This window comes from Cololabis saira, chromosome 1, assembly GCF_033807715.1.
Source record: "Cololabis saira isolate AMF1-May2022 chromosome 1, fColSai1.1, whole genome shotgun sequence".
In the NCBI taxonomy this organism is placed as follows: domain Eukaryota; kingdom Metazoa; phylum Chordata; class Actinopteri; order Beloniformes; family Belonidae; genus Cololabis; species Cololabis saira.
In genome coordinates this window covers 441,854-464,886 of record NC_084587.1, presented here as the reverse complement: position 1 = coordinate 464,886, position 23,033 = coordinate 441,854, and the positions used below count along the sequence as shown (strand labels likewise).

Here is a 23,033-nt window from a genome sequence, read left to right as displayed (position 1 = left end):
TAATTCTTTATTCATAAAAATAGATATTTAAAATCATCCCCCAAATTAGTTTTTTTTAAATTAATTTGGATTATATTTAAAATCTTTAAAACTAATAACTGAAACAAAAGCACAAAAAATGTATGTAAGTTTTAAGACATTTTCCCACTGATTTAGAGACTGATATCTTTACTTACCCCTGGTTGTATTATTTAACTTAAATGTCATGTATTTAATTAATGTATTATTGTTTGTACCTTATTTTCATATTATATTACTGTATAATTGTCTACTGTTCCTTTTTTAGAACTCGTTTCCTTTACAAATGTATTTTTATTCATGTTTATTTGCCATGTTTGTTTTATAATGAACCTTTGACACAAAAAGAATTGAAGAAAAAAAAAGTATATACCAGTACTCAAAAAGTTTACTTAAGTTCTGCACACTTTAGAGTAGTTACAGCTCTGCATTAAAGGTTTAGATTTTTGTGACTTCAGATGTATTGACAAATCATTAGAAACATTTTGCTAGAAGAATATAATCCATAATCCTAATTAACCCAATAAAAACATAAAAACACAACTCTAAAGGAATTTGAAGTGGAAAAGATTAGGAAAATAAGAAAAACATTTATATTTAATTTCCAATTCCACCGAAAATAAAAGAGGTAAACTCTAAAATTTTAAATGAAATTTACCCAACAAACGAATTTTTAAGATTAAAATTGAATTTTGAATTGAATAATTGTGTTTTTTGTGAAAGGGAAGTTGAAACTTTGCAGCATCTTTTCTTTCCCTGTGATTCAGTTTTTGTGCAGATTTAAGGACATTCCGCTACATTTAACAGTAAAGACACTTATATTTATATCTGGTGTTTTAGTTGAAGACGAGAATTTGGACTTTGTCCTTAATAATTTGGTGTTTTTGGGAAACACCAAATTATTACGTCTGTCCTCGTCTTCAGGTCAGTCCAGGTTCTGACCTGAAGATGCTCCACAACCATTTAAAGTTTCCTGGAACCTGCGTGGGAGGATTTATTAGGATTTATTAGGATTTATGGAGGATTTATGGAGTTTTTATGGAGTTTTTATGGAGTTTTTATGGTCTGACCTGAACCTTTCTGGCCTGAAACAGTGAAATAGTTTCATGTTTTCATCTTAATTGGAGTGAACGCTGGTTATTTATGGTTTCCTTCATCTCCATCCCAAGAATGCAGATCTTTACCTGCAGGAACCTGAGCAGCGTTTTAGCTCCGGGGTTTCTGCTGCACTCATCAAATCAAATCATCTTCATTCCAACGTATATACTGTTTAGATTTCATAATTATATATTTTTTACTCTTTACCCTTCCCTGCATGAGTGTGTTGAGTTCCTGCTGCTGAACAAAGTGAGTTTCCCCAGGGAGGGAGAAATAAAGGATAATTCAAATCAGAGAGAAACCGAGCAGGACCCGCTTGGAATTCTTATTTATTCCCTTTTTTTAATGTGTATTTTAATCCTGGTTTATAATAACTTTTGAATGTGTTTTTTATTCTGCTTTTACGGGACTGTCTCAGAAAATTAGAATATTGTGATTTTCTGTAATGCAATTAGAAAAACAAAAAAGTCATCCATTCTGGATTCATTACAAATCAACTGAAATATTTCAAGCCTTTTATTATTTTAATATTGCTGATCATGGCTTACAGCTTAAGAAAACTCAAATATCCTATCTCAAAAAATTAGAATATTCTGGGAATCTTAATCTTAAACTGTAAACCATAATCAGCAATATTAAAATAATAAAAGGCTTGCAATATTTCAGTTGATTTGTAATGAATCCAGAATGTATGACATTTTTGTTTTTGTAATTGTATTACAGAAAATAAAGAACTTTATCACAATATTCAAATTTTCTGAGACAGTCCTGTATTTAAACTTGACCTAGACTATCTTATTGCAGCTAATCCTTGTCCAGTTTTTTGATATTATTATGTTCTTTACAGAAGAGTATTAGGGCCAGGCAGGAGAAAAATTAAAATAATATTTTAGAGGAGGAAGGTTTTTTTTTTTCATTACGCACTTCGAGAAAAAAGTTGAAATGTCGAGATTTATGTTTAAATATAATTTCAAGGAGAAAGTCTAAATGTCGAGAAAAAAGTCGAAATGTTGAGATTAATGTTTAAATATAATTTCAAGAAAAATGTCAAAATTGAAATGTTGAGAAAAAAGTCAAAATTTCGACTTTATTCACGAAATTTTATTTCAACATTAATCTTGACATTTCAACTTTTTTTCCAACATTTTGACTTCGTGCACTGTAAACCATAAATATATACTTATTTAAATAAGTTATTTATATTAAATATATACTTTGTGTAAAGGACCATATTGAGACATAATTGACTTCATTGATATATTTGTTTTCTTTATGATGATGTGGGATTTGTTGTGAGTATAATGTCGGCTGGTTGTTCTTTAGATGTATCTTAAAATTAAGATTTCTTTTGTATATGTTGTATTTTGTATGCATTTAATGGGATTTGTGGGTAAATTGACCGGAAATCCGTCCACATTACCCTGTCTCAGAACTGTACGAGCCGCCTGATAACATCCAGGACAGTGGCTGCAGCTGCTCTGGGCGAGGGTTCACGGACTATCACTTACACACACACAATGATAAATACACTTTTCTTTAATGTCAACGCCTTCCTGCCCCCCCCTCTTATCAGCCCCCCCTGACACAGACTCCGGGCTTGAGCGCACCTTAGAACTTCCCTGGGCCTGTCATACAGGATTGGGTCCTTTTGTCATCGTGTCTCTGTCCCGGTCAGTCCATACATTTCTGTGGTGTTGATGATGACGAACGGACAATCACCTTTTGATGGTCTGCTCTGTTTGTGCAAGAGGAAAGGAGTTCCTTTGTTTGCATTCCTTGGAGAGGCAGCGAGGTACGATGTTTGTTTGTTTTCTTGTTGTTTTCTTGACTATTCGATATAATTGTGTATGTTTTTAGCATTGTATAATTAAATTAAGATCTGTTTCATTCATGAGTTGCTTGTACGCGCTGTGGAAATTAGTTTTATGAATTGTTTGTATCCTTTTTTTTCTATGTAGTTTTCACGGTGTCGTAAGGACTCAATGAAAGAATGTCGGCATGATTCTGGATGCGACTCCAATAAAGAAACCTTACGCATCAGTCCAGACTCTATCTTTCTTCAATCCAAGGTCTGCTACATGCACAATAAAAAAATCTTCCCCTCTCAACTATATTTCCTCCTACACGGCCCTGATTCTGTAGTTTTACCTTTGTTTTATGTTGTCCTCTTTTTTCTTTGTTTGTTTGTTTTCTATTGTTATATTATCTTCTTTTTCTGTTTTCCTTATTATTAATTATTAATTGTTTCCATGGAATGCTTAGGTCCGGCTGTGATTGGACGGCGGTGAAAATATGTGTTAATGTTTGTTTAACATCATTGTGGATTCCACCGTCTGTAATAGAAACCAATTAAATAGATAATTAAATAGATAAAAACCTGTGATCAGGAAAGAAAAGCAGCTGAAAGTTGACGTGTTTTTGAAGACGAGCCGAGACGCCGCTGAGACGGCGGGACAGAAGGTTTACTTTATTATCTGGGACGAGTTCTGGCTCCAGACACACGTTCCAGAGTTCTGGAGTTCTGCAGGGACTTGTTCCAGGTTTTTTTTTTTATTTGAAGATTTTATTTCAAACAACATGATTAAAAAAAGAGTACAAAAAAGTAAAAAAAAAACGAATGCATATATGTATATATATATATATATATACATACATATATATATATATATATATATATATATATATATATATATATATATATATATACATATCAATCTATCAATCATCATATCAATCAATTTATGGAACAATCTGAATAAAGAAAACAAATAATCCAAATCAAACATTACATTCAAAAGAACAATTAAAGCCTGTATGTTAAGGAAATATAATGAAAAATGTTAGTTGAGTTTGATTGATATACCCCTAAGCAGCGGTAATTTTATTTTAATATTATTTTTATTTTATCTCACCTGAAATGAGCTGGGATAGGCTCCAGCAGACCCCCGTGACCCCCGCAAGGGATAAAGCGGGTATAGATAATGGATGGATGGATGGATGGATGGATTTTTATTTTATTTTAGTTTTTTTTTTATTCACTTAGTTGTTTTTTTTATTATTTTTATTTTTAATTTATGTTATTTGTGAGGTACAGAACCAGATTTACAAGAAGGTGAGAGAAAAGTTGAAGCAGCATTTGTTTTGAATTTGGATCCAGGAAGAAGAAGCAGAAATGACGGGAATTGTGTCATCACGTTCAAATTACCCAAGGTGCTTGTTACAGCATTGACCTGGTCCTGGTCCTGGTCCTGGACCTGATTATTACCCAAGGTGCTTGTTACAGCATTGACCTGGACCAGGACCTGGACCTAGTCCAGGTCCAGGACCAGGACCTGGACCTAGTCCAGGTCCTGGTCCTGGACCTGGACTAGGTCCTGGTCCAGGATCTGGTCCTGGTCCTGGTCCTGATTATTACCCAAGGTGCTGGTGCTCCCGTGGGCTGGGACGTGAGGCTGCCGCTCGGTCGGTTCCTCCGTCGTTCACTGTTGAATTGAACTGTCCAGTTCTTGTAATATTCCCTCTTTTTACATCTGTTAAGTTTAACCACGGCATTCCTTAATTTACAATAGCTTTGTCTATCAGTTACAGCATGAGTTCTATTCAGTCTTCTTTGCATCATCACGCTTGGCCATCAATTCCATCAGCTCATTGTCAATCCATGGTGCACCCTTAGATCGAGAAGTCCATTTTCTTAATGGTGCATGTTTGTCTGCCACACCCATAAAAAGTTTCATAAAAACACTTAGTGCAGTCTCGGGGTCATCCTCTTTGCATACATTAGACCCGTTAACCTCACTAATCTCTTTTAAAAATAACTCTGTATTAAACCCTCTAAAAGACCTTTTATACTTAATTATTGAGGAGATCTTAGGAATTTTAGTTATTCTTTTAATTGCAACAAGATTGTGATCGCTGAAGCCTACTGATATAGATACAGCTTTTGAGCAGTTTTCAGGAATATTAGTGAAAATGTGGTCAATGCAGGTTGATGAGATGTGACCATACAAATCCCTTTATAGGGCACTCAACGAAATACTTGGAAATGTACAATTTCAACCCTAGAGTGTTATTGGGGGCTACTACCAGAGTATTTTTCAATGTTTCTTTTTTTAATTTTTAATTTATTCTTGATGCAAATCAAGGTCAAAGAAGTTACCATATATGGTTCCTTGCCCATCACGAGTAACATTGTATCTAACACTGAAGTTAACATGTATGGTTACCTGCCCATTGAGGGTGAAATTGTACCCATACATTGGATATGTATAAAAATACAAAAAAACACATACATAATCTTTATGATTACTCTCTTCATAGAGATATAAGAACTTTTCTCCATAAATGGTATAACTTGACTTATAGGGCTTCTCTTTTTCTCCATCCATATATTTCGTCCAATCAGCGCCTGACCCTCTCTCTCCACCAGCAGCAGCAGGTTGACCATGCCACAGAACAAGAAGTGAAGAATAGCATTAGAATTAATGGTGGTACTGATATTATGCTATACAAATCTGTGGCAACATCCAATATTGTCTTACCTTATAATACGCTAAACCGAAGTATGACTTACTAGATGCAGCGGGCATATGTCTACAAAAGGACACTGTCACTTGAACTAGTTTGACCATAAGGGGGTGTATTTGTAAAAAAAATGCATAAAGTATGGCTTACTAGAGTATCTGGCATATGTCTATAAAAGGTTCCTCAGTCACTTGCACTAGTTTTACCACACGTATGATCATATATGGGATCACCATTATTCATGCTAACTATTTCATTGATTTCACTAATTCTGCACAAACAACACTTATCTCATCAGTTAGCACCATCATTCAAACACATACTGTGTGAGTGTCATCAACTTAGCATGGTTAGTTTCAGCTTTATGAACTTTCCCGCTTCTCCAGGGCACTGCTGATTGGTCAGATGCCATGATGACACTGTCTGTGACAAAGCATGATCTGTGCTGATTGTCAGGGTTAACTCACATGACTTCAAGACCTCACTGAGAAGTTGTCACGGCTCAGACAGGACAGAGAACCCAAATGCACAACACCAGGCAGATCAGAGTCCAAGAGGCTTTAATCTTTGTCAAAAGGCAGGCAGGGGTCAAACCGGGTAGTCAGGCAGATCAGGCAAACAAAACCAAAATGGGCAGGCAAAAATCCATAAAACCAAGAATCATGCAGGGTTACAGGCAGGCAGGCAGGAACAGGACAGAAATCAGGAAGGCTGGAAAGCGAGGCAAAAGCACACGACAATCTGGCAAACTAAAAGGTGGAAATGGGCCGGTATATGAGGGGAACTGCTGATGAGGGAAACCAGGTGTGGAGCTGGGTGGGGAAGCACAGGTGAAGGGAATGAGTGGATCTCTGGCTGATTAGGGTGGCAGGATCTGGAAAAACAGGGGAGTGAGTTAAACAGTAAAAAAAAACCTATCCTACACTGTGAAACTGTGACAGAACCCCCCCCTCAAGGGACAGATTCCAGATGTCCCAAAACCCCCCACCCCGGGCAGGAGGAGGGGGTCCGGAGGAGGGCCCCGGCCAACACATGGCCAAAGCTCCGGGGGCCGTCCTCGGTGCCGGGCAGACCGGCGAGGCAGTTCGGGGGGGGTCGCCCTTGGGGCGTAACAGGCGGATCCGGGGGTCGGTCTGGGGGCTTGGCAGGCTGGTCAGGGGGTCGGTCTGGGGACTTGGCAGGCTGGTCCGGGGGTCGGTCTGGGAGCTTGGCAGGCTGGTCCGGGGGTCGGTCTGGGAGCTTGGCAGGCTGGTCAGGGGGTCGGTCTGGGGGCTTGGCAGACTGGTCCGGGGGTCGGTCTGGGACTGCGGCAGGCTGGTCAGGGGGTCGGTCTGGGGGCTTGGCAGACTGGTCCGGGGGTCGGTCTGGGACTGCGGCAGGCTGGTCAGGGGGTCGGTCTGGGACTGCGGCAGGCTGGTCAGGGGGTCGGTCTGGGGGCTTGGCAGGCTGGTCAGAGGGTCGGTCTGGGACTGCGGCAGGCTGGTCAGGGGGTCGGTCTGGGACTGCGGCAGGCTGGTCAGGGGGTCGGTCTGGGACTGCGGCAGACTGGTCAGGGGGTCGGTCTGGGACTGCGGCAGATCCATCCAGGATCGCCTCAGGAAGGGGAACAGAGACCACCTCCAGAACAGAGACCGGCGGGACCGCCTCAGGAACCGAGGGCTGCGGGACCGCCTCAGGAACAAGAGTCGGGGCTGACAGGAGGCGGGGAGCCGGAACAGGAGCAGACAGGATGCGGGGAGCCGGAACAGGGGCAGACAGGATGCGGGGAGCCGGAACAGGAGCAGAGAGGATGCGGGGAGCCGGAACAGGAGCAGACAGGATGCGGGGAGCCGGAACAGGAGCAGACAGGATGCGGGGAGCCGGAACAGGAGCCGGAACAGGAGCCGGAGCAGGAGCTGGAGCTGGAGCAAGCTGGGGCTGGGGCTGACGCCTTCGTCGTTGCCTCCCCTGAGCCTGCAGGCTCCTGGGCCCACCCAGAGCCAGGCGTGTTCCCCAGAAAAGGGGAAGGGACTGGGGTGGGTCTGGGACCACCTCGGGAACAGCAACAGGCCGGAACTGGGGGCATGTCCCCGTCCCCTTCACCGTACGGTGGTAGAACGCCACTTGGTCCCCATAAAAAAAAATCCCACAAATCCTCTTCCTTACGTGGTAGGTCCATGTTGGCTGGGTTCAGTCTTGGCCAGATTGTACTGTCACGGCTCAGACAGGACAGAGAACCCAAATGCACAACACCAGGCAGGATCAGAGTCCAAGAGGCTTTAATCTTTGTCAAAAGGCAGGCAGGGGTCAAACCGGGTAGTCAGGCAGATCAGGCAAACAAAACCAAAACGGGCAGGCAAAAATCCATAAAACCAAGAATCATGCAGGGTTACAGGCAGGCAGGCAGGAACAGGACAGAAATCAGGAAGGCTGGAAAGCGAGGCAAAAGCACACGACAATCTGGCAAACTAGAAGGTGGAAATGGGCCGGTATATGAGGGGAACTGCTGATGAGGGAAACCAGGTGTGGAGCTGGGCTGGGGAAGCACAGGTGAAGGGAATGAGTGGATCTCTGGCTGATTAGGGTGGCAGGATCTGGAAAAACAGGGGAGTGAGTTAAACAGTAAAAAAAACCTATCCTACACTGTGAAACTGTGACAGAAGTGTGGGGAAAGTAGTTTTGCATGTCCACGGAAATTACCGTATATGGTAACTCGCCCTATAAAGGGTTATTTGTGAATATTCTGGTTGGCTCTGACACTGCCTGAGTCATGTTACATGCTCGGGGGTTTATGTTTATGTTCTGGTTCTGGTTCTGGAAAGCGTCTAGAGACATCTGTTGTATTAGACGCTATATAAATAAAATTGAATTGAATTGAATTGAATTGAATTGAATTACATGTTTTGGCTCTAGACGAAGGCTTATTCCACATTGGGCAATATGGATTAAGAGCATCAATATTCAGGTCACCCATAAAGTATATTTCCTTGTCGCCATCTCCTGCTTTATCCAACACATCACATACATTATCCAGATATCTCCCATCAGCACTAGGAGGTCTATAACAGCACCCAACTAATGTTGGTTTTGTATGAGGTGGATGTACCTGGAACCAGAGGGCTTCTATCTCATCAATCATTAAGTCATTACGTATTTTTGCTGGAATGTAACTCCTGATGTAGATAGCAACACCCCCTCCATATTTATTTCTATCTTTCCTGAATAGATTATAACCTTAAATATTGAATATATATATATATATTATGAATCATTAAATGATGAATCCAGGTGAGTCTCTGATAAAGCAAAAATATGAATATCATTTCTTTCAACCAGGCTGGATATTTCATGTATTTTGTTTCCCAAACTGCATACATTCAAATGAGCAAACAACACTCCCTTCGTTGGTAGTTTTAGCATTGTTGATTTAAAAGAAGGCATGGCATCAGAAAGAGATTCATGCCTTTAGGATCTTTAATTGTCTCTGGATGGCTTTGGGGTACTACTACAGGGGTGAATTACCAGTTTGTCGTGCCTCAAAAACGCAATTTCACCTCTGGTGGAAATAATTAGTGAGATATATTGTGTCACCATCTTCCAAAACGTTTGGATTTCTTTACGTTCCCATAGACAGCGATGTAAAGTACCTTGATAATCATTGCATTTACAGCAGAGGTCATGGATATTAGGATCAAATCTGTTTGATTTTACAGGAGTGATGTCTAATCTCATTATCCAGTTGTTCCAGCATTTGTTTCTAAACGGTTCCAGACCAGAACATAAACTTGTGGCTGAGTAACTTGTACGGCGGCAGCGATTCGTATCACTTTCCTCAGAGCCCGGGGCTGTTGTTGCTGTCAGGGGTTGAACCAGCAACTCTCTCCCTGCCGGGGCTGTTGTTGAACCAGCAACTCTCTCCGCCCTGTTGGAACTTGAACCCGCGACCCCCTCCAGTTGGAACTTGTGGAGTCAGACGGAGCTACATAAGCCTGGCGTCGTGCCGGAGACCCGGTAAAGCGTACCGCAACACCTGGACTTCACTTCTGCTGCAGACGGAGTAAAAAGACGATCTCTGCAACGACAAGGTAGAGACAAGAACCGCTGGTCCTTTATCACTTTATCATCTTTCTTTTTTTAACTCTCTTTATTGGCTTTTTCTTTTAAACATATAAAACATAACATACATTCAACAATATACAAGACACTTAAAACAAAAAAACAAACTATACAGTCTCGGACAGACAGGTCGTTCAGGGTTTTTCTCAGCTTGATGGGCTAAAAGAGTTTAAGTAGATATCGGACCGTAGTCTCCAATTGCAGGTTTAATCCGGAGATGCGTACGGGAAAGTGGGAAAGTTAAAGCTTGGTTTCAATGTTATCCATAAATGGTTTCCAGGAACTCTCAATGTTATCTGATCAGAAGCATCTTGATGGTTTAGTGGTTTCATCTGCAGGTGTTTGAGGATTAAAGTCTAAAGATCTTTTACCTGCAGGTTCAACTTTCACTGCTCCAAGAGCAAGTTCAATCCTGCCCTGGATGTTGTTTGAGGTTTGTGGCGCCTGAGTCAAGGTCAAGGTCAAAGGTCAAGGGTCAGGACCAGGGTCAGGGTCAGGGTCAAGGTTAGGGTCAAAGGTCAATCAGAATCAGAATCAGGTTTTATTGGCAGTTTAAAAAAAACATGTTTTTGACTTTGGATACACCGGCGGCGACACGATGGTATTATGCGCCTGTTTTTCCAAGGGTAACACTGGGATGGGGGGGGGGGGGGGGGGGGGGGGAACACATCTTCACACTGAGTATAATATATAGGGGGGCGTTGAGTTGAGGGAGGTGGTTATCAGCAAGTGTGTGTGTAGCGGTAAGTCCATAAAACTTCGCCCCAGAGCTGCTCCTCAGCCAATGTCCTTGATGTTATCAGACGGCTCGGTCAGTTCTGAAACAGGTCCACAGATGTTCCTGAGAGGGGAGGGTTAGTGGGGGCAGAGCCACCTTGTTTACATTCCACCAGGAAGATTGTGACTGGAGCAGCCGGCCAGGCTGCTCTGTCAAGGTCAGATTATAGAATCAACAATTGTATCGAAAAGAAAACAGACAGACTCAGTAATTTTCCGTCTGCCTTCAGTCTCTGATTCATCAATGGAGACTCCAAACAGACGAATTTGTGATCAATTCCTGCCAAGCCGAGCTTCCAACTTCTCCAAGGTCTTCTCCATCTTGCCAATGAGCTCAAAGACGCCGCCAGCCTGAGATTCTGTTCAAGAATCACATCCAGCTTACGGGTTTGCTCCCCCAGCGTTAAAGTCTGAGTGTTGATCACCTTGCTTGATCCTTCAGCCACGTCCGGCAGCTCTGAAAGAGCCAGAACAGCTGTCAACGACTTACGCGTTTGTCGGTAGACCAGGAATCCCCCTCCTCCTATCAGGAGAAATCCTGCTATCATAAATCCAATTATGAAGCATCTTCAACGTCCTCGACAGACAGGATCACCAAACACAACGGTTTCCAATGTTTCCAGGAATCCATTGTGTATCCAGCAAAAAATGTCCCATCGGGGCAGGAGGGCTCCCTTACCCCCTGACCCCTGTCAAGGGTCAAGGGTCAATGATCAAGGGTCAAGGGTCAGGACCAGGGTCAATGATCAAGGGTCAAGGGTCAGGACCAGGGTCAGGGTCAAGGGTCAAGGCCAGGGTCAGGTTTAGGCAACAATGATTCCTCTCCCTCTTTATTCATGACTGGATTTTAATTGTGTTGGTAAATGTGACGGGGCTGCCCTTTGTCACCAGTTCTGTTCATCATTTTTATGGAAAGGATTTACTAAAGTTAAAATATTAATAAATATATAAATCACAATTACATATTATGTGCACAAACTGAACATTTCCTGTAAAGGAAAAAGTGAAAAAATAAAGTCGAAATTTTGCTTTTTTTCTCAACATTTCAACTTTATTCATCAAATTTTGACTTTTTTCTCAACATTTCGACTTTTTTCTCAAAGTGCATAATGAAAAAAATAATCTTCCTCCTCTAAAATATTACTTTTATTTTTCTCCAGCCTGGCCCTAATACTGTTCACTGAGTTTAAACTGAGATGTTTAAAAATAACACGAATCACTTCATGAACAAGGAAACGTCAAACTTCTGCAGCATTTATCATCATCAGCCCTATTTATCATTGGAAATAAAATACTCAACACTCAACAAGATAAATAAAAATGTGTGCTAGTTTAAAACACAAGATTAAGAATTGACCTTAAAACAACAACAAGTGTGAAAAGTAAAGACTTTTAAAGTTTCCACCAGTGATGATCCTTCAGATTTAATGTCTTCTGTAAAGACAGTGTTTACCTGGTTCAGAATAATAATAATAATAATTTACCTGGTTCTGATGCACCTTTGGAACGTTTAGCAGAGATAAATCATAGGAACGTTTAGCAGTAATTGCTGTGGGTTCTGGAAATGTAGTTGCATAAATAATGTGAGAGTAGAGCAAGGATTGGTTTATAGATAAAACTGTAACTGTAGTGGATGAGACAGCACGTCGTCAGAGAATAAAGTCGCCTTTTTCTCAACACTTCAACTTCATTCACAAAATTTTGACTTTTTTCTCAACATTTCGATTTTTTTCTCAACATTTCGTATTTTTTCTCAACATTTCGACTTTTTTTCTCGACATTTAAACTTTTTTTCTCGAAGTGCATAATGAAAAAAAGAAATTCCTCCTCTCAAATATTATTTTTATTTTTCTCCAGCCTCGCCCTCAAACTCTTCTGTATGTTTCACACAAAGGATGAAGAAAAAAAACAACCCAAAAAAGCAAAATATAAAAAAAAATAAAGAAACAAGAAGAAATATGTGTGAGGAGTTTAGAAGCCTCTATAGGCTTCTATGAAAACCACACCCAAATGTACTAAAGTTAAAATATTAATAAATATATAAATCACAATTACATATTAAATGCACAAACTGAACTGAATTTCCTGTAAAGGAAAAAGTGAAAAAAATAGGGGGTCCTATTATTGTAAATGAAATGATTTAGAGAGCAGAGCATTCTTAAGTTTCTTTTTGTACATGGACAGTGACAATGATAAATCCATTAAATGTACAGAATTGTTCCACATGGTAACTGCATGGTATTTAATAGAAAACTGACCACGGGATGTTTTATACAACGGAAGATGAAGGTGGCACAAACCAACTTTTTCCTGGCAGCAAAAGAAAATCAAGTTCTGTGACGAAAGAAGAATCCCAGTTTCAACCCTAATGTTTTCTTTGTGGGGTTTAAAAGAGAGCCGATCATCAATTAAAACACCGAGATACTTGTAACGGTGCACAAGTTCAGTCTTGCAAACCTTATGTGTATACAATGCTGGTTGGGGGCTACGATACTTTGCTGCCATTAGAGAAAATGATCAGTTTAGGTTGGACCCTGGCGTGAGACGGTTCCCGGGTCTTTGTTGGAGGCGAGGCCACATTCAGACACTGAACAAAGAGCTGTTCCCTCTCAGGTGAAAGCTGTAAATCAAAGGCATGTCGGGGCCTAAAGAATCTTTTCTATAGAAGACGAAAGAAGCAGCACCTCGGGGTGAATTACACTCCAGCTCGCTGTGACGAAGCTCTACAGAAAAACCGTCCCCAAACCCAGGCAACGCATAGTTAGAGCTCAGGGGGCCGTCCTCAGGGCCGTCCTCGGGGCCGGGCCGTCCTCAGGGCCAGGCCGACCGGGGAGACAGTTTTTTGCCTTCTGACAAGTTCTCAAATAACTCAGATTTGTCAGAAAACCGTAGCTCGTAGCAGAAAAACAAAGACATTGTGAAAGACACAGAACCCGGCAGATTCTGACAATCTTAATTTTATTCAGATATTCCTTAAAATGTTTTAGTAATGGTAGTGCGAAAACAAAGTGAGATTTTTTTGAAGAAAACTTTTGATTACATTACAGTCAATGGAGACAGAGGCAGGAATGTGTGCCGCTTTAGCCCCCCCCCCCCCCCCCCTTTTAGATTTTGTGCATACCCCGCCTGTCAAAGTCACATGTTATGAATCCCAACACCTATGTCTACATTCTGACCAAAGCTCGAGGTACAAATAAAAATTCAGGTTATTTTTTTACTGTCTCTCGCACTCTAGAAAATGACAGCTGCACAGATTTGACAAAAAAGTGATTTCCAGTCCTCGCTTGAGTGGTCATATCTTCAAAAGTGTACATTTTAGGAAAAAACAGTTTCAGGTTTGGAGAGAGAAGAGAAGTTTTCCTCCGTTTTGAAGTTTGAATGACATTTCTACGGGCAAGTATGAGAAAGTTACATGACTCAGAAAAAAGGTGAATTTTGGCTCTTTTTTTGACTTTTTCCCATCCGCTTTGAATGTGTTTTTTTGGCCGTTTTTGGGAATTACTTTGGGAAAAATGGGAATTTCAACACCAAAAGTCATAGCACACTATTCCCGATCAAGCCGCACGTTTTGATATATGATGCGCCTCGGTCGTCTGAAATCTGTCGGAGGAGTAGCGAACCAAAATCTGTCCGGAAAATGAATAAGCAGATGAAAAAGATGAAACGCACACAATAACAATAGTGCCACGGCTGCGCCAGAGGCACTATTGTTATCCTGCACTCCTCCTCCATTGCTATGGCATAGCTATGGGGGAGGAGTGCAGCCGTGGCACTAACTAGAAAATGTCAGTGAATGTTGATATGGGCCCTACTGCCCATTCGTCCCCTCTCGCTGCTTTGGTTTGTGGCTGTAGTGGTTGTTTTTAAGGTGGTACTGGTTGTGTTTAAGGTGGTACTGGTTGTGTTTAAGGTGGTACTGGTTGTGTTTAAGGTTGTTTTGGTTGTGTTTAAGATGGTACTGGTTGTGTTTATGGTGGTACTGGTTGTGTTTAAGGTGGTACTGGTTGTCTTTAAGGTGGTACTGGTTGTGTCGGAGGACGAATAGTTGAACATCTCAAAAAGCGCAATAGCTAGCGTGATGAAACTAAACTATGTTGTAGTTCAATGAGTCCCAGGTTTGTAAATGTTGTAATGATATCTGTACGATAAACCGCTGCCTAGCAACAAGCGTCCAAAACAAAATGGAATTTTTTTTTAAATTGAAAGTTAAATATCACAAAAACTGTAATAATTACCATAATGAGGTTGTACATTCCTTTAGTGCCAATCGAGCAGAGTGTTTGAAAGTTTGAATGATGCCTCTACGATAAAGTTCGAATCTTCGCCTTTTTTTTTTTTGCTTTTTGGCATCTAGCGTTGCCTCAGTAACACTTTTGACTGAGAAAAGTAATACCCATCGAGGCCACGATGTCTGACATGCATGGGTGCACGTTGCCGTTCGGGCCGCATTAACGGATGAAAAAAGCGTGCGGAATAAGAAGAAGAAGAAGAAGAAGAAGAAAAGGGAAACCTTTTCTGTAAACTAATATATCGCCTTCATCTTCATGTTTTTCCTCGTTTTTTCGTGCGTGTTTTATTTTTTTTCTTCCACATCAGAGCAGGTCATGCTGTTCACCCGCTGGGACTTTTACGACTTTAGCTTGTTAGCAAAATGCTAGCAACATTTCCCTTTGGGCCGTTTTGGACGATTGCAATATGGTCATTTTATTTATAGAGCGCTTTTAAAAGATCTCAAAGACGCTTCACAGACACAAAGATAAAACATCGATCAAGAAAATTTAAATGAAAAATCAATCAATCAATCAATCAATCAATCAATCAATCAATCAATCAATCAATCAATCAATCAATCAATCAATTGATATAATACTGAAGACACCTCTGTCTGTGTGAAAGTGATGTTGCTCTCTGACGTTAGCGGCCCCAGAACTGCTGCTGCTGCAGCTCTGGAGGCTAACGGTGGCGTGCTAACGGCCAGTACTGGAGTTGAGGGGGGATGAGGGGGGACGGCATCCCCCCTGAAATAAAAACGGTCCAAATCATCCCCCCCTGAAATAAAAACGGTCCAAATCATCCCCCCTGTAAAACTGCCATCCCCCCTTTCCATCCCTTATGTCATTTCATCAATGAATGTGGTTTTACTGCTATTTCAACATTTAGAGTCATCACCAGAAAAATAACACCAGAAAAATAACCTATTTTCACCTGTGTCAGGTAAATTTTCACTTGAAATAAGTAGAAAAATCTGCCAGTGGGACAAGATTTATCTTCTCATTACAAGCAAAAAAATCTTGTTCCACTGGGAGATTTTTCTACTTATTTTAAGTGAAAATCTACTTGAAACAGGTGAAAATTGTAGTTTTTTCCAGTGATGAGTCTTGTTTTAAGTGTAATGAGATTATTTTACTAAAATGAGACATTTTAACTAGAAATAAGACCAATATTCTTGTTAAGATTTTGAGTTTTTGCAGTGATCCATGTTACTTATCCTGTGAAGGACAGAGTCATATTGATAAGTTCAGAAAAGTGTTTTTTATTGTTGTGTTTTGATGTATTTGATGTAAGCCCAGTGGATATTTAAAGCTTACAGAAGGCTGCATTTAACTGCTGCTATGTCATTCCTGCAGTATTTCTGCAGCTGTTTTGGTCACTGCTATTATTTGTAATATATTATATTATTTGTAATCAGCACAAATTATCTGTCCCCATATGATAAAATCCACCATCCCCCCTGATTTTATTTTACAACTCGAGTACTGCTAACGGCGGCGTGCTAACAGTGGCGTGCTAGTGGTGGCGTGCTAATGGTGGCGTGCTAACGTGGTTCTGATGTTTCCCCCCCGAGGGGACGACTACTGACAGCCCGTCGTCCTGCACTCCACACCAAACTCTCTCCCCGCGGCAGCAGCTCGGTGATAAATCACGGGGAGGGGGATCAGGAATAAAACACGTCCAGACCTGCCGACGGGAATGTTTTTACTTTATCACTGAAATATGAACTTTTCCAGTCGGTTCTTGCTGCTGGATCCAGGCCAACTCCTGGAGCAGAAGTCTGAGAAAAATGCTGCCAATCAATGTACAGAAAAAAATAGGAAAAAACAGAAAATAAGTTTACAGGACTGTCTCAGAAAATTAGAATATTGTGATTTTCTGTAATGCAAAAACAAAAATGTCATACATTCTGGATTCATTACAAATCAACAGAAATATTGCAAGCCTTTTATTATTTTAATATTGCTGATTATGGTTTACAGCTTAAGAAAACTCAAATATCCTATCTCAAAAAATTAGAATATTCTGGGAATCTTAATCTTAAACTGTAAACCATAATCAGCAATATTAAAATAATAAAAGGCTTGTAATATTTCAGTTGATTTGTAATGAATCCAGAATGTATGACATTTTTTTTTTTTTAATTGCATTTCAGAAAATAAAGAACTTTATCACAATATTCTAATTTTCTCAGACAGTCCTGTAACTTAAAAGGAACAGAGATCTTTGAAAAAACCATTTTGAATTAATCGTGTCATTTTGGTGCAATTTATGCCATTTATTCGGCCGTTAATTCAGCCCGAACCGTAACGTGCACCCAGGTGTGTTATACATCAAAATGTGCGTCTCCATCCTCCGACAACACGCATTACTTTTCTCAGTCAAAAGCGTTACCGTGGCGACGCTAGACGCCAAAAAGCGCGCCCCCTTCATCTGATTGGTCCATATTTGATGGTTCCTACTTTCTTCTATAACTTTTGAATGGTTTGACATAAAGAGTCATGGTGGTGTCATCGGACTTAGTTTTGAATCCTTGACCTTGATTGGTGAAAACGGCATGTGCGAGGGCCCGTTCATCGCTCCTTGAAGCTTTCATCAGTGCCACGGGGCTTCACTCCTCTCCATAGCTATGCAGCAATGGAGAGGAGTGAAGCCCCGAGGCAGCTATTGTTATCCTGCGTGTTTATTTATTTTATTTTTTTTTCATTTTCCGGCCAAATTTCGGTTCGCTACTCCCACAGATTTCAGAAGACCCAGGCGAATCATATATAAAAACGGCTCGATCGGGAATAGTGTGCTATGACTTTTGGTGTTGAAATTCCCATTTTTCCCAAAGTTATTCCCAAAAAAATGGCCAAAAAAACCCATTCAAAGTGGATAGGAGGAGGTCAAAAAATAAATAAATTGTCATTCAAACTTCCAAACTGAGGAAAACTTCTCTTTTCTCCAAAACACCAAGGGGGTTAAGCGGCGCCAATACCTGTCTCGGTCTCCATTGGCTGTAATGTAATCGAACGTTTTCTTCAAAAGAATCTCACTCTGTCTTCGCACTGAGCTTACTCACTCATTTTAAGGAATATCTGAATAAAATTAAGATTGTCAGAATCTGTCAGGTTCTGTGTCTCTCACGATGTCTTTGTTTTTCGGCTAGGAGCTACAGTTTGATCACAAATCGGAGTTATTTGAGACCTTATCAGAAGCCAAAATCTGGGTTTTTCTCACAGCCAAACCGGAACGTTCCTCAAGTCGAGGTTCTTGTTGCCGGGGCAACCAGAATTCAGCTGCTGACTCATTCAGCCAGAACTGGTCACATGACTCAGTCAATAAAGTCTTCATATATTTTAACCTGAAAAATGGAGACGCCTCAAAGAATTCTGTGAAATCTGACCCCTGACCTTTGACCTTTGCCGACCCCAGCCCAGTCCTGCAGCCTCACGGCCGGGAAGCTGGAACCGGTTCCTACCGGTTCACGGTGGCGGTCATTAAATATCCCCCCCCCCCCCACCACACACACACACGCACGCACGCACGCACGCACGCACGCACGCACGCACGCACGCACGCACGCACGCACGCACGCACACACACACACACACACACACACACACACACACAGTAAATACACAACAGTAAATGCTATAACTTTTGAATGGTTTGACATAGAGTTATGGGTGGTGTCATCGGACTTAGTTTTCAGTCCTTCACCTTTATTGCTGAAAAATGCAGCAATGTTCACAAATGGGCAGCAGCCCCCCGTGGCACTCTCGAAATTTCGCCGAGGACATTTTCTAGTTATTATTATAGTTTTGTTTTTCTTTTAATGAATGAAATAAAGAAAGTCCTCTCCTTCCCCCCCAGGTGGTTCTGGTCTGAGCACCAGTGGGTCCTCGGGATCCGGGTTCACCAGCGGTTCCAGGTTCAGGAAGATCTTCGGAGGAACCAGCAACCTCACCGCGGCAGGAGGCTCCTCGGGGGCCGCTAGCATCGCTAGCATGTCCTACAGCTTCCTGAGCGCCAGCCGGGAGGCCCGGAGGGACGCGGGTCTGGGGGGTCAGGGGCGTCAGGGGGGTCCGGGGGGTTCAGGGGGTTTGGGGGGTCAGGGGGGTCCTGGAGGTCTGGGGGGTCAGGGGGGTCAGGAGGGTTCAGGGGGTCTAGGAGCCGTGACGGTTTCCACGGTAACCAGGACCGGCTACTCCTCAGGAAGAGCCGGGGGGGAGAAGAGGGGGTCGTCTCTGTCGTCCTCCGTCCCGTCTTCACCTCCGCCCAGGGAGAGGAAAGGCAGCGCCGCCATGACGGCGTCGGCAGCGTCTCGGTCCAAGGCGTTCGACGGTGAGTCCCGGGTTCGGGGTCACGATGTTTCGCTGTTTCCGCGACAACAGAGTCATCATGTCGTCCGTCTCTTCGCCCTCCAGGAGACTCCAGCGACGAGTCGTCTCCGGAGAACTACAGGAAGGAGTACGGTGAGTTAGCCGAGGTGCTGTGTTAGCTTCTCTTTTAGCTTAATGTCCTGGTTTGGCAACTTACCCGTAAAAAATAAAAACTGGCTTAATATACTACTCCTGTAACATTTGCATGATTTTGACTAAAACGCCTATCAAAGTTCTACCCAAAGTAAATGTAACGCTGTTCTTGAACCGTTTGAAGTTCATGGATGGTTCTGGTTTCTTTTGAAAGGTAACACTCCGTGTTGTTTGGGGGAGCCCCCAAACAACGTATAAAAAAATTCAGACTTCTATGACTTCTGCAACAGCGTTTCCTCCAAAACGTCCTGGCCGGTTAAAGGAGCTTGAGGCTCCTTTTAAGAAATGAGACTCTCTAGCGCCACCCTTCACCACGACGGTCGTTGGAGGTACTGCAGCCAACAGTGAAGCCAGTACGGGAGAACGGGGAGAACGTGCATGCAGCGTCATGTGACGTCACATCCACAGCCCAGCGCAGGAAATTCGGGACCGAATTGCAGCACATTTTGCAGCACACAGCCTGTTCAAGGCAAAGGAGAGATACACTAGAGGGCTCATTCTTTTTGGTTTGGAATGCTTCATCTGACATTATTACTAGAAAACTTAAAATGTATACGTATTTTTTTCATAAATCTTGCCACAATCCGGCCTCAAGCTCCTTTAAGAGGGTGTAGAAACGTCTAGGTCTGAGAGCCTCCTGACTAATGGAATGGGGCCTATTTTGTGTCTTTTTTTGCATAGTTCACTAACGCTTTTAGCTAGGAGTCTGAATGTTTTATATGTTGTTTGGGGGCATACCCTGAACAGACAGATGTTAGTTTGGTGCAGATCAGACCTGTACTTTTCGATGGGCGGGGCTTTGAATCTTCACCTTTTCCAACATTCGAATGGACCATTTCACCAAACCAAGTAAAACTTGACCTGTGGCCTCCATATGGGGCCTAGATTGGGCTTGCCAAGTCTCAACTCTGTGAACCCTCTGCAACGCCAACTAGCTCTGTGGAAGTCGTACAGCCACGGGACCAAAAGATCCTAGCAGAGGGCCTTCTGCATTGCAACATAGTCAAACATCAGCCTCCCAGCTCAAAGGGTTAGTGATTTATTCAAAAAACACACAATAAAGGCCCGAAAAAGGCACCACACACCTTTGGCACTTCCGAAGGTCGCACGGGTCTGGAACTCGGTACAGTGGATGAGAGTCACCTCCTGATACAGAGTCTAGAATTTCAGCCTCCTAGCTCAAAGCGTTAGTGAACTATGCAAAAATAGACCCGAAATAGGTGTCATAGGCAAACCTATAACAATACATAACAAACCTCCTGTGCCTACTGAGCATTAATAACATGTCATAATCGAAGGAGAACTAATTAAAACGGATGTCCTTAACATGAACCAATTGTATTATTGAATTATCAAGGACACTTTTGTGTTTTTGTGTTTAGAAATGTTAAAGATATTAAAAGAAAACCATAACACAATGAGGAAAATACTGTGGCGAACAAGTCGTGCCCAGAGCGTGTCTCGAACCACAGTCTCCCAGACCACAGTCAACTGCACTAACCAGTCTCCCAGACCACAGTCAACTGCACTAACCAGTCTCCCAGACCACAGTCAACTGCAATAACCAGTCTCCCAGACCACAGTCAACTGCACTAACCAGTCTCCCAGACCACAGTCAACTGCACTAACCAGTCTCCCAGACCACAGTCAACTGCACTAACCAGTCTCCCAGACCACAGTCAACTGCACTAACCAGTCTCCCAGACCACAGTCAACTGCACTAACCAGTCTCCCAGACCACAGTCAACTGCACTAACCAGTCTCCCAGACCACAGTCAACTGCACTAACCAGTCTCCCAGACCACAGTCAACTGCACTAACCAGTCTCCCAGACCACAGTCAACTGCACTAACCAGTCTCCCAGACCACAGTCAACTGCACTAACCAGTCTCCCAGACCACAGTCAACTGCACTAACCAGTCTCCCAGACCACAGTCAACTGCACTAACCAGTCGGCCAAATGCTGATGTGTTGCTCAGGCGGGCAAGGCCTTATCTATTTGTGGTCGTTACACTATGTTCCAAAAAGTATTGTTTTTAATGGACAAGATCCGGCATTTTACGTTGAATTCTACTGTTCAGGTTTTAAAAGTCTAGCTAAATACATAAAAAAGGGAGGTGAGGTGTGAGCTTCATAACAAAACTTCTGTGCCTACTGAGCATTAATAACATGGGGTTAGCCATAGAAAGGGGCGATAATGAGGTGTGAGCTCCATAGCAAGCATTAATAACATGGGGTTAGCCATAGAAAGGGGCGATAACAGCCTCCTGCGCCTACTAGTAGGTAGAGTAGGGCCCTACTGGCCCATATCTATGGGATGATTGTTATCTTTTTGTCCTTCATTCAATGGTATGACAGCAGTCCAATCGGGTGACGGATCCCATTGACTTCGCAGAGTACAATATCCGTGGTGCTCCCATTAAAACCTCATTAAAACAACACTAAAACAGCGTTAAAAACATGCTTTTACAAACTGACAGTAACAAACAGTACCTTACACGACAAAAACTCATAATTTACCCACTATAACAAAGAGTAAGTAAAAAAATATAAATAATAATAATGTCATAATCCATGTATATATCACGACCAAGGATCCCATTGACTTTGCATGGTACAATATCCGTGGTACTCACACGGAATTATACCATTTTTCGTGTATATACCACGGAAAATAGCGGTGAGAGGTCGTGGGCATTTCACGGATTTTTGTGTGATCAGGTTGGTCAGAATCACTGTAACTGCTACTAGCATGGAGTAATCTCAGTTTGAACACACTGAAATAGAAGGTTTTTATTTGTTTTGTAACCAGATGTCTGCAGATGAATCCGTGACTTATTAGCTGGAAAACACAATGAGACACAGCCCGAATCCTTATCTAGTGCAAGTTCACATTTGATAACAATACCACAAAAAATTAGTATTTTACACATGTTTCTGTAAGATTGTGTCTAGACTTTTCCAAAAATGGCCATTTGGAGATGCCAAAAAGACACTTGGATGACCAGGTCACATTCCTGGATAAAAGGGCAGAACTCTTGTACGTTTCAACCTACCGTCATAAATCTGGCCTCTAATAAAAGCTGACACTTAAGCTGGGCATACACCAGTGACGTGCGGTCAGAGGAGGCTGTGCCTCCCCTGCCATCATGGAAAGAAAGAAGTGTAAAATGAAAAAAAAAAATTTTTTTAATATTTATCAATTGATTTGTACTATAAAGTAATTTTCCATTTAACTTAACCATTTTTAGATTATTTTTTTCCTTAAAATCCCGAATTTTCACATTTGCCGTTCAAATGCTGAGAAGATACGGGCGGTGAGGCAGCGCAGCGCTGAGCCTCCCCTTGGATTGCGCAATCACTCGGCTAACTGTGCTGCCATGTCATGTACTGATCGACCAGATCGCTGTCTCTTTGTATGTCATTATTAAAATCTTCAAACACGTTTGCTATATGAAATAGGTTTCCATAGTTAAGCTGATTTATGTAATGAACAGCAACTATATGTGTGTAATGTGTTTCTTGTGCCGGCGCAATCATAAAACAGCTGAAAATAGGCACGGGGGAGGCACGCACTTCTCGTGCCTCACGGTAGGGGGCGCTGGTGAACTCGGGGATTCTTCTTGCGCGACTCTTGCTGCAGAATAATTGACAAGCAGAAGTTTACAGTTATCCGTTATCTTCTCGCCTGGTCTTACTTTCAGAATGGAGGATTACATTTCTAAATTGAAG

The 23,033-nt window shown here is 42.0% G+C and overlaps 1 protein-coding gene across 1 annotated transcript in view; it reads left to right on the top strand.

The window, feature by feature from the left end:
- Positions 1 to 8,894: 8,894 nt before the first annotated feature.
- Positions 8,895 to 23,033, top strand: part of LOC133449325 (collagen alpha-1(I) chain-like) — a 72,185-nt gene continuing 58,046 nt past the window's right edge. Inside the window, exons 1-3 of the mRNA XM_061728468.1 lie at positions 8,895 to 8,904; positions 18,640 to 19,110; positions 19,194 to 19,241. Of these exons, the coding sequence (XP_061584452.1) occupies positions 8,895 to 8,904; positions 18,640 to 19,110; positions 19,194 to 19,241 (529 nt within the window). The remainder of the gene's footprint in view (positions 8,905 to 18,639; positions 19,111 to 19,193; positions 19,242 to 23,033) is intronic.